Here is an 11,050-nt window from a genome sequence, read left to right as displayed (position 1 = left end):
CAGAACTCCAAACAATCAGCATTTCAAATTCCATAATTAAAGAAAAATAGGTCTATGTAGATGGCAAAAGGAGAGGAAACAGTAACTTTGACTTTGTATTTAGAACCAGTTTTGTGAGCAGGTGAGTTATTGTTTATCATGGCGATAAGCTTTGGAGAAAGGAAAATCAAACTAATTCAACCGTGCTTAGAAGAAAGTCTATTCTAACTATGGAGTTCAGATTCATTTCAGTTTTTTTTCTTTTAAAAATATATATGCTGAAAGCCTCAAAGCCATGCATGAGGTTCCTACCCACACAATTTATTTCCTCATTTCTGTGAAAGTGAACCAATGCTTGTCTTATACTGCTATATAGATAGCAATGCCCTTATTTGGAGCTGGGGCACTTTCTTGGCAAAAGCAAATCCAGACTTTCAGCAGCTTAGTCATTTCTAGATGCCAGGGATCATGACAAGGACACGAGGTTGCTGTCATGCATCTTCTTCTGCCTCCTTCTGGGCACCCTTTTGTTAGTTTCCTTAATTTAGTTACCGTTAACTGGATTATATCCAATATTGCATGGATAAGTACCAAATACTCAAAGAGGGGCTCATGGGGCCTGCTGTTACCTTCCCTGGCCTTTTGTAGCTCAGATATCTTAGCAGCAATGCTCCAGAAAACCTTTCAAAATTCTTAATGAATTGCAGCAAATTCCTGGTCCTTTCCATGCCGTACAAGAATACCTGGCCGCTCTAAATGAGTTCAAGTCCCCAGGGCCAGATCAACTGCACCCAAGAGTATTGAAGGAACTAGCGGAAGTCATTTCGGAACCATTGGCAACCATCTTTGAGAGTTCTTGGAGAACAGGAGAAGTTCCAGCAGATTGGAGGAGGGCCAATGTGGTCCCAATCTTCAAGAAGGGAAAAAAGGACGACCCAAACAACTACCGTCCGGTCAGCCTCACGTTGATACCAGGCAAGATTCTGGAAAAGATTGTTAAGGAAGTTGTCTGCAAACACTTAGAAACAAATGCAGTCATCGCTAATAGTCAACATGGATTTATCAAAAACAAGTCATGCCAGACTAATCTGATCTCTTTTTTCGATAGAGTTACATGCTGGGTAGATGCGGGGAATGCCGTGGATGTAGCATACCTGGATTTCAGTAAGGCCTTCGACAAGGTCCCCCATGACCTTCTGGCAAGGAAACTAGTCCAATGTGGGCTAGGCAAAACTACGGTGAGGTGGATCTGTAATTGGTTAAATGGACGAACCCAGAGGGTGCTCACAAATGCTTCCTCTTCATCCTGGAAAGAAGTGACGAGCGGAGTGCCGCAGGGTTCTGTCCTGGGCCTGGTCCTGTTCAACATCTTTATTAATGACTTAGATGAAGGGTTAGAAGGCAAGATCATCAAGTTTGCAGACGACACCAAATTGGGAGGGATAGCCAATAGTCCAGAGGACAGGAGCAGGATTCAAAACGATCTTGACAGATTAGAGAGATGGGCCAAAATTAACAAAATGAAGTTCAACAGTGACAAATGCAAGATACTCCACTTTGGCAGGAAAAATGAAATGCAAAGATACAGAACGGGGGATGCCTGGCTCAAGAGCAATACGTGTGAAAAAGATCTTGGAGTCCTCGTGGACAACAAGTTAAACATGAGCCAACAATGTGATGTGGCGGCAAAAAAAGCCAATGGGATTTTGGCCTGCATCAATAGGAGCATAGTGTCTAGATCTAGGGAAGTCATGCTACCCCTCTATTCTGCTTTGGTTAGACCACACCTGGAATATTGTGTCCAATTCTGGGCACCACAATTCAAGAGAGATATTGACAAGCTGGAATGTGTCCAGAGGAGAGCGACTAAAATGATAAAAGGTCTGGAGAACAAGCCCTATGAGGAGCGGCTAAAGGAGCTGGGCATGTTTAGCCTGAAGAAGAGAAGGCTGAGAGGGGATATGATAGCCATGTATAAATATGTGAGAGGAAGCCACAGAGGGGAGGGAGTAAGCTTGTTTTCTGCTTCCCTGGAGACTAGGACGTGGAACAATGGCTTCAAACTACAAGAGAGGAGATTCCATCTGAACATGAGGAACAACTTCCTGACTGTGAGAGCCGTTCAGCAGTGGAACTCTCTGTCCCAGAGTGTGGTGGAGGCTCCTTCTTTGGAAGCTTTTAAACAGAGGCTGGATGGCCATCTGTCAGGGGTGATTTGAATGCAATATTCCTGCTTCTTGGCAGGGGGTTGGACTGGATGGCCCATGAGGTCTCTTCCAACTCTTTGATTCTATGATTCCTTCTGGGTCCTAGAAAACCCTCCTCTTTGGAATTTCAATATTCATTCTTTTTGAGAAAAAAAATTCAGAATGGTAACTTTAATCCCATACATCTGAGCTCCCAAATATTTTGTAACCAGTCTAGTTTTTGTAGCCTTGACTGGCACGGCAACCTCGAGCCCATTCAAATTGACAGCCCTTGGATCGGACATATGGCTTAGTATGCCTGTGCAGCGTGCCAGAAGCCTTGCCAAAATACCGGTAGATTTCAGGGCTTTCCTGGGCCCAGAAAGCAATACTGTCCCCTGGCCTTTAGTGGCAGCCATAGCTAACTGGTCAAAAGTCATGATGTAGCCTCCAGATTTCAGGATTCGAGTGTGAGCACCCTTTGTCACTAAGGGCGGAAGCCTTCAGTTTGAGGATCTCCTGGATGCAGACGTCATCTGTCATTGTACCCACCATAACAGTGGTTTTGTTTTTCCACCTTGGGAGCTTCATCTTCTGGATCAAGCGGGACACCAACAGTGGAGGTTGTTTGGTGTGGTTCATGAACAGATACTTGAGTATCACCTTGTTGAACTTGGCATTGGTTCGTCGAGCAAGTAATCTGTAGAGCTTGACCAGGAGGCGAAGGTAATATCTTTGCTCTTGGGCTTCTTATGCCAAACCCTCTGGACCTTGTGACGAACGTCTACTCCCATGGTGGTGACGGTGGCTTCCAGAAAAGAAAGTTGTGTCGACCATGATGCCTCCATGTGTTACAGCAGGCGCTTTTCTTCCAGGAGGCCCCCTTCCACTTGGAATTTCAACTTTTTCAACTTCAAACTGGAAATTGCTGTTCCGATTACTCTCCTATCACATTTTAAGACATCTACCATAAATCCCTAATCAGTTATTATTGCCAGTTATCTTGCTTCTGCTGAATATTGGCCTGAAACTATAGTTTGGATAACGGCTGAAAATATTGTTGGATTTTGTGATGCCGTGTGTGTGTGTGCGCGCGCGCGCGCGCTGAAAGCCTCAAAGCCACATATGAGGTTCCTACCTACACAATTTATTCTCTCAGTTCTGTGAAAGTGAACCAATGCTTGTCTTATACTGCTGTATAGATAGCAGTGCCCTTGCTTGGAGCTGGGGCACAATCTTGGCAAAAGCAAATCCTGACTCTTAGCAGCTTAGTCATTTCTAGATGCCAGGGATCATGACAAGGACACGGAGTTGCTGCCACAAGGCTTCTTCTGCCTCCTCCTTTGTCATATATCCTCTTGCACTTATAATGGGCTAGCTTCAACCTTTTTGCTATCTTGACAGGCAGTGCGTGGGTGATATACAAAAATGACCTGAAGAATCTAATCCTTCACACAATAGTTATAATACCACGAGCCCACTAATCCTGGGAGAGATTGGCCGGAAGCACTAGGGCAGTGGTTCTCAACCTGTGGGTCCCCAGATGTTTTGACCTACAATGCCCAGAAATCCCAACCAGTTTCCCAGCTGTTAGGATTCCTGGTAGTTGAAGGCCAAAACATCTGGGGACCCACAGGTTGAGAAACACTGCTCTAGGGCAATTATTATTGTTATTATATTCTGTTTTTCTCTCTTAAATGAGAGTAGTTCTGAGAATTCTAATTGCCCCCCTAAAACTGCAAATAAGATGTTGCCATGTCAATTAAAACAGAACAATTGGAACACAATTGTGTAGTGTGGCACAAAAGATTTCATGTCAGTGGTATATGTATATGACAAGTTAGGAAGCAATGTTGCTAGTTGCACACTGAGCGGTGAGAGCTGAAATACCCCTCCTACGGTGAGGGTGCCTCCCTGAAGGCCAACTCCTGGGATCCCAGGGTATTGAGCCCAGGTAGGGTGCGCAAGAAGGGTCGGGCTGGAATCCTACAAGGCTGTCCTAGAACATGGGAGGAAGCAGAATGCCCTAGGGCAGTATTTCTCAACCTTCCTAATGCCTCGATGCCTTAATACAGTTCCTCATGTTGTGGCGACCACCAACCATAATATTATTTTCATTGCTACTTCATAAGTGTGATTTTGCTACTGTTATGAACCGTAAGGTAATATCTGATATGCAGAATATATTTTCATTCACTGTACCAAATTTTGCACAAATACCCGATACACCCAAATTTGAATACTGGCGGGGTTGGGGGGATTGATTTTGTCATTTGGGAGTTGTAGTTGCTGGGATTTATGGTTCACCTACAATCAAAGAGTATTCTGGACTCCACCAGTGATGGAATTGAACCAAAATTGACACACAGAAGTCCCATGAGCAACAGAAAATACTGGAAGGGTTTGGTGGACATTGACCTTGAGTTTGGGAGCTGTAGTTCACCTACACCCAGAGAGCACTGTGGACTCAAACAATGATGGATCTGGACCAAACTTGGTACGAATCCTCAATATGCCCAAATGTGAACACTGGTGGAGTTTGGGGAAAATAGACCTTGACATTTGGGAGTTGTAGCTGCTGGGATTTATAGTTCACCTACAATCAAGGAGCATTCTGAACCCCACCAATGATAGAATTGAGCCAAACTTCCTACACGGAACCTGATGGCCAAAAAAATACTGTATTTTCTGATGGACCCCTCTGACACCCCTTCGTGACCCCCAGGTTGAGAAACTCTGCCCTGGCTAGGGCATGGCCCAGGAGGGAATTTGGCCTGCATCAATAGGAGTCTAGATCCAGGGAAGTCATGCTACGCCTCTATTCTGCCTTGGTTAGTCCACACCTGGGATATTGTGTCCAGTTCTGGGCACCGCAATTGTAGGGAGATGTTGACAAGTTGGAATGTGTCCTGAGGAGGGCGACTAAAATGATCAAGGGTCTGGAGAACAAGCCCTATGAGGAGCGGATTCAAGAGCTGGGCGCGTTTATCCTGAAGAAGAGAAGGCTGAGAGGAGACATGATAGCCATGTATAAATATGTGAGAGGAAGCCACAGGGAGGAGGGAGCAAGCTTGTTTTCTGCTTCTCCGGAGACTAGGACGCGGAACAATGGCTTCAAACTACAAGAGAGGAGATTCCACCTGAACATGAGGAAGAACTTCCTGACTGTGAGAGCCGTTCAGCAGTGGAACTCTCTGCCCCGGAGTGTGGTGGGGGCTCCTTCTTTGGAAGCTTTTAAACAGAGGCTGGATGGCTATCTGTCGGGGGTGCTTTGAATGCAATTTTCCTGCTTCTTGGCAGGGGGTTGGACTGGATGACCCATGAGGTCTCTTCCAACTCTAGGATTCTATGAAGCCAGAAGAGGGAAGCCCCACAGCAGGCAGGAAAGCGTTGGCCTTCCGCCACTCCTTCCCTCGGGCTCCCCGCCCAGGCCTTTTTCTGGAAGCGGAGCCTCCTCCCTTCCTCTCTCTCTCTCTCTCTCTCTCTCTCTCTCTCTCTCTCATGGCTGGCAAAAGCGAGGAAGCGGAGGGAGAACCGGGGCGAGGCGGGGAGAGCCACTTGCTGCGCCCCTCGCAAGGCTTCCAAGGCAGCCCTTTTCCTCCCCAGGCGCCGTTGGCCGCCGTGTACCAGGCGCTGGGCTGCTTCCCTTCCGTGTCGTCTGCCTGGCTGGGAGCAGGCTTCGTGGGCGGCGGTGGCGAGATCCAGTACCACCCCCTGTTCACGGGTGAGCCGCTCCGCAGGCCTCTCCACAAACTACACATCCCAGCACTCCGTAGCATGGCAGGCATGGGCAAACTTCGGCCCTCCCTCCGGGTGTTTTGGACTTCAACTCCCACCATTCCTAACAGCCTACCGGCTGTTAGGAATGGTGGGAGTTGAAGTCCAAAACACCCGGAGGGAGGGCCGAAGTTTGCCCATGCCTGCCCTTGAGCCCGGCTCAAAAGGGTCCCAAACTTAATGCAGCCACAAATAATGCCCGCCCTTTTGTGTTGTTCAAAATCTTGGTGACCTGTTTGGGTTAGCAAACAATGCCTTTGTCGTCCCCAGGGCCAAGAAGACCTTGGCCCAGCCTTGTGGGGATTCACATGGGTTATGGTTATTACACTATGTAACAAAATTTGGGGGGGGGGGGGCAGCTCTCAATTTGAAAGTGTTAATTTCCTTGTTTAATTGTGCTCTACTTACTTTGAAAGTAGTTGTTATATCCCAGATTCGTCATTTTTGTGGCTATTACCAGCTAGGTTGAATTGGTTGAAACTCTTTCCCAGTGGTTCTTAGCCTGTGGGTCCCCAGATGTTTTGGCCTTCAACGCCCAGAAATGCTAACAGCTGGTAAGCTGGCTGGGATTTCTGAGAGTTGTAGGCCAAGACACTTAGGGACCCACAGGTTGACAAACACTGCTCTATGAGATATTCTTAAAAAAAAAAAAAAACTATAGCAAAACGGGTTCTGGTTTTTGTTTTTTTTTGGGGGGGGGGGTGTTTTTGTTTTTTGCATTTTAATCCACCTTTTCCGTGTTTTTTATGATAGAACCAATTAGGAAATGGCATTTGTAACCCAATCTTGCCAAGGAAACCCTATGACATGGTTGTCTTAGGGCAAGCATGGGAAAACTTTCTGACTTGGGGGCCCGCAATGCTAGAGTAGGGCAGGCGGGCAAGGAGGAAGGGGTTTCTCCCCAAGTCCCCTCCCTGGCCTTCCTCCCCCCTTCCTTTTCTCTTCAGAGGTAGAAATTATTTATTTATTTAAAACTTTTCTATTTAAATAAAGTATATATTTATTTAAAACATTTATATCCCGATCTTCTCTACCTCTGTAGAGGGACTCAGACCAGCAAGCAGCAAGTATTCAATGCTCACAAACAAACCTTAAAAACATCATATATAAACAATAAGTCAAAAATACATATGAGATAAAAAGCATAATAAAACATTCTCCAGGATAAAAACAACGTCCAACTTAGTCCGCACATTGTGGTCAATACCTTAGCCCATCACTCTGCAAATGCCTTGTTCCACAACCAAGACTTCACTTGTTTCCTAAAGGTCAGGAGAAAATGAAGGAAAGACAGGAAACGTTTGGATCCCAAAAAAGTTAGCATTGGTCAGGATGAGATGGTGGACAGGAGAGAAATAGTGTATCCATGAAACCCCATATTGCCTGCTCCTGATATAGAATCCTAGAGCTGGAAGAGACTCCCAAGGGCCATCCAGCCCAACCCCCTGTCATGCAGGAAGCTACAGTCAAAGCACTCTCAATAGACAGCCTCTGTGTAAAAGCGTCCAGAGAAGGAGACGCCACCGCACTCCCAGGCAGCCTATGGCACTCTCCAGGAACTTCTTCCTAATCTTTTCAGTCAAATCTCTTTCCTTGCATTCGAACCCATTGCTCCCTTGTACCCTGCTCTCTAGAGAAGCAGAAAGTCAGTTTTCCCCCTCCTCTTCAATGAAATCTGGAAACATGGTTTTCATGTTTCCTCTCAACCATCCCTTTTCCCAGCTAAACATACCCAAGGAGGAAGGAAAAAGAGAAGGAAGGAAGGGGGGATTTATGGAAGGGAGGGAGGGAGGGAAGAGAGAAGGAAAGAAAGACAAAAGGGAAGGAAGGAAGGAAGGAAGGAAGGAAGGAAAAGGGGGAGAGAGGGAAGGAGGAAGGAAAGAGAAAAAGAAGGAAAGACAAAAGGGAAGGAGGGAGAGAGGGAAGGAGGGAAGAAAGAGAGAAGAAAAGAAAGACAAAAGGGAAGGAGGGAGAGAGGGAAGGAGGAAGGAAAGAGGGAAGGAAGGACGAAAGGGTGGAAGGGAAGAGGGAGGGAGACAGAGGGAGGTAAGGAAGGGAGGGAGGGAGAGAAGGAAGAATAGGATGGTGAGACAGAGGAGGGCCTGTGAAAAGAGCCCAAGGGGCCACATCCAGCCCCCAGGCCTGGGTTTGCCCCTACCTATCTTAGGGTCACCAGGGTTTGGAAATGACTTAACAAAATACCACAACAAAGAACTGCCAAGTTGGAAGGATCTTATGAATAATCTATTCCACTGTTGGCAGTGCAGGAAATCCATAAGAAATGTGAAGTATTTTTGATCTCCATGTGCCCAATCCTTGTTTAAACGTCTTCAAAGAGAATGTGACCTCCTCTATCCAGTGTAGTTTGTTCCACTGTTGAGCAGCTTTTCCTTTCCTAATGTTTCATGCAGATCTCTTTTCTGCTAATTACAATCTATTGATTTGGATCCTATCCTCTGGGGCAGCAGAAAACAAACTTGGTCTGTTTTCTCCAAAACAGCCCATCAGATATTTCAAGCTGACTGTCACATGTCGTCTCAATATTTTCTTCTCCAGGGAAGCATACTTGACTCCGGGCTCTTCCACACAGTCATATAACCCAGAATATCAAGACAGAAAATCTCACAACATCTGCTTGGAACTGAGTTATCTGAGTCCACGCCGCCATATATTTCATTTCAAAGCAGATAATGTGGGATTTTATTCAGCTGTGTGAAAGGGGCCTCCCTTAACAATTTGCCATAGAAGTTGGCTTCTAGGCACTTTGTCAGCCTGATCACTCTCTAGACATTTTGCAACATGTCCACAACCTCCTTAAATTATGGTATCAAGAACTGAATGCACAACTCTAGGGGAGATATGATTGAAGCAGATAAGAGGGATCTTTTTCTGCTTTTCCTCACAATCTGGAAATGAGTTCTGATGATATTTGTATATTTGTATGTTTTAAATTGTATTTCAATGTTCCAAAAGTGGGATATAAATCATCATCATCATCATATAGTATAGAATCTCATTGGCTTTGCTTGTTTTTTTACTATGTCATCATAGTGTTGACTTATATTTAACTTGTAGTCTATTGAGACCCCTAAACCTCTTTTACGTGTACTGCTATCAAGCCAGGCACCACCCAACCACTCATCCTATAATTGTGCATGTGAATATTTTGCTTGGATAAACCTTGCATTTCTTCCTGTTGACATTCATTTTGTTAATTTTGGTCATATTCTCCAATCCAGTCAGGTCATTTTTGACTCAGAGACTATTGTAATACCTTGTAAGTCTTGTGTCCCTTGCAAATTTGTTAGTGCACCCTCTATTCCTTGATATAAGTCCATTATAATAATTAATGGTCCCAAGCCAGAATCCAGAGTCACTTTCTTAAGGATGACCAGGAAGCACTGATGAGCACTCTTTAGATTCAAACTGTCAACCAACTACGCATCCATCTAGCAGTCCCATGGTCTCTAACCTACATTTCACCACATTTTGTTACTTTAAAAACCTTGCTAACCAATACTGAATTTCAGACATAAGAAGAGATTGACCCCTAAATACATGTGTAACTACTAAGTGCATGTATGTGCATGCATATGTGTGTCAGTATGTACAATATCAGCAAAGAAGTATACTGCTTGGAAGTAAAGGCTTCCAGAATTCTTAAGTGTGCTATTTGCTTGCCGCTTCATTTCTGATGAGCTACACTCTATAAATATAGAATGCATGCTTATCTTTAACAGAATTAATTGTTCTCTCCCACCTCATTAACTCTAACATAATACATTTTATGTAAATCAATTTCCCCCTCAGATCAGATGTTCCTTGTAGTGCTCATCTTCTGTGTCTGAACTGCGATAAACCTATTCATGTGCTTTCAATTACAATCACTGGCCTTTTTTGCTTTCTTAACTGTGTGACTTTTCTCCACATTTACACATAGATCACTATCAGTCTATACAATCACAGACTGCAATATATAGGTGGGAATTTCCTGACTCAGAAACTCAATCTGCATATGTTTTCTCATTTTATCTTCTTCCTTTCTGCAGAATGGTGCCAACCTGATCTTGAGCGCTGTCAGCTGCTGCAGTTCAGGCGCCAGTATATCCTTCATTATGATGGCAAAGCGGTTGTCTCAGTCACTCCTTTCGGTTTGCCAACTGAGATCCAAAATCAGTATGTAGAACATCCAGTTGTCCCCAATATGTGTAATGATACATGAGAAATTCGAGCCAAGTTTGTCTGGGATTCTTGGGGAGCGAGGTCTTTGTGTGTGTGATTAACCTGTCACATATAAGGATGGGCCTTATAAGAAGGATACTTGGAGGTGACATCTGTTAGATTCATGTGCACACGTTTGCATGTTGTGCCTCTCTGGGCAAAAAGCTTTCACAGACACACAAGTTGTAATCTTTAAGCCAGAGTTGGGAATGGTCACAGAACTACATGTGGGTCAAACTTTAGTTTTCATCCTCTTCCTTGATTGGAAGATTTTCCCTGAGAGGGTTAAAGTATTAGGCTTTTGGTTATCTTTTCATGTAAAGATAATAATAATAATAATAGTAATAGTAATAATAATAATCTTTATTTGTACCCCGCCACCATCTCACCAATGGGGACTTGGTGCGGCTTACATGAGGCCAAGCCCAAAACAACAATTACATAAAATAAAACCAAAAATGCAAATAATGAACAATAATAACACAATTACATAAAACAAATGAAAACATAGCAATATAAGATTACAATAAGCACAATCACAATAACATGGGCAAGCTACATGTAATGGATAAAAGAAAAGCTGATTAAAAGCAGATTAAAAACTCAGGCGAGATAAAACAGATACATTGGAGTCAGCTTTGCTGCTTATGCTGTCCCCTCCTGTCTCTTGTGCTGCAGGCTGATGATCAAAATGTCACCCACTGGAAAGCATAAGGCTATTCTGACTCACCATTTTGAGAAGGGACAGAAACAAGAAGTGCTGGAGGTAAAATAGCGTATTTTATCCATATTGTCCAGAGCATGGGTGGAGATGGTGTGGCCCCTCAAATGATGTTGAACCACAGTCCCCAGCATCCCTCACCATTTTTTTCCTAGCTAGATGTTCT

The 11,050-nt window shown here is 44.5% G+C and overlaps 1 protein-coding gene and 1 pseudogene across 12 annotated transcripts in view; one reads left to right on the top strand and one right to left on the bottom strand.

The window, feature by feature from the left end:
- Positions 1-2,356: 2,356 nt before the first annotated feature.
- On the bottom strand, positions 2,357-2,959 carry LOC132766680 (large ribosomal subunit protein eL18-like; annotated as a pseudogene).
- A 2,540-nt stretch (positions 2,960-5,499) lies between these two features.
- The window catches only part of APEH (acylaminoacyl-peptide hydrolase), a 34,441-nt gene continuing 28,890 nt past the window's right edge, over positions 5,500-11,050 (top strand). For 7 of the 12 annotated variants that reach the window (XR_010909170.1, XM_067463628.1, XM_067463633.1 and 4 more), the window contains exons 1-3: positions 5,501-5,889; positions 9,992-10,118; positions 10,842-10,929. Coding sequence is in view for 11 of the 12 variants with exons in the window: in XM_067463628.1 (XP_067319729.1) it covers positions 5,514-5,889; positions 9,992-10,118; positions 10,842-10,929 (591 nt within the window). In the remaining variant the exon portion in view is untranslated. Of the gene's footprint in view, positions 5,890-9,991; positions 10,119-10,841; positions 10,930-11,050 lie in introns of all 12 variants that reach the window. The other 5 variants (XM_060765760.2, XM_060765759.2, XM_067463627.1 and 2 more) reach the window with 3 other exon arrangements.

Source organism: Anolis sagrei, chromosome 2 (assembly GCF_037176765.1).
Source record: "Anolis sagrei isolate rAnoSag1 chromosome 2, rAnoSag1.mat, whole genome shotgun sequence".
NCBI classification, from domain to species: Eukaryota; Metazoa; Chordata; class Lepidosauria; order Squamata; family Dactyloidae; genus Anolis; species Anolis sagrei.
This window is presented reverse-complemented; position numbering and strand designations above follow the sequence as displayed.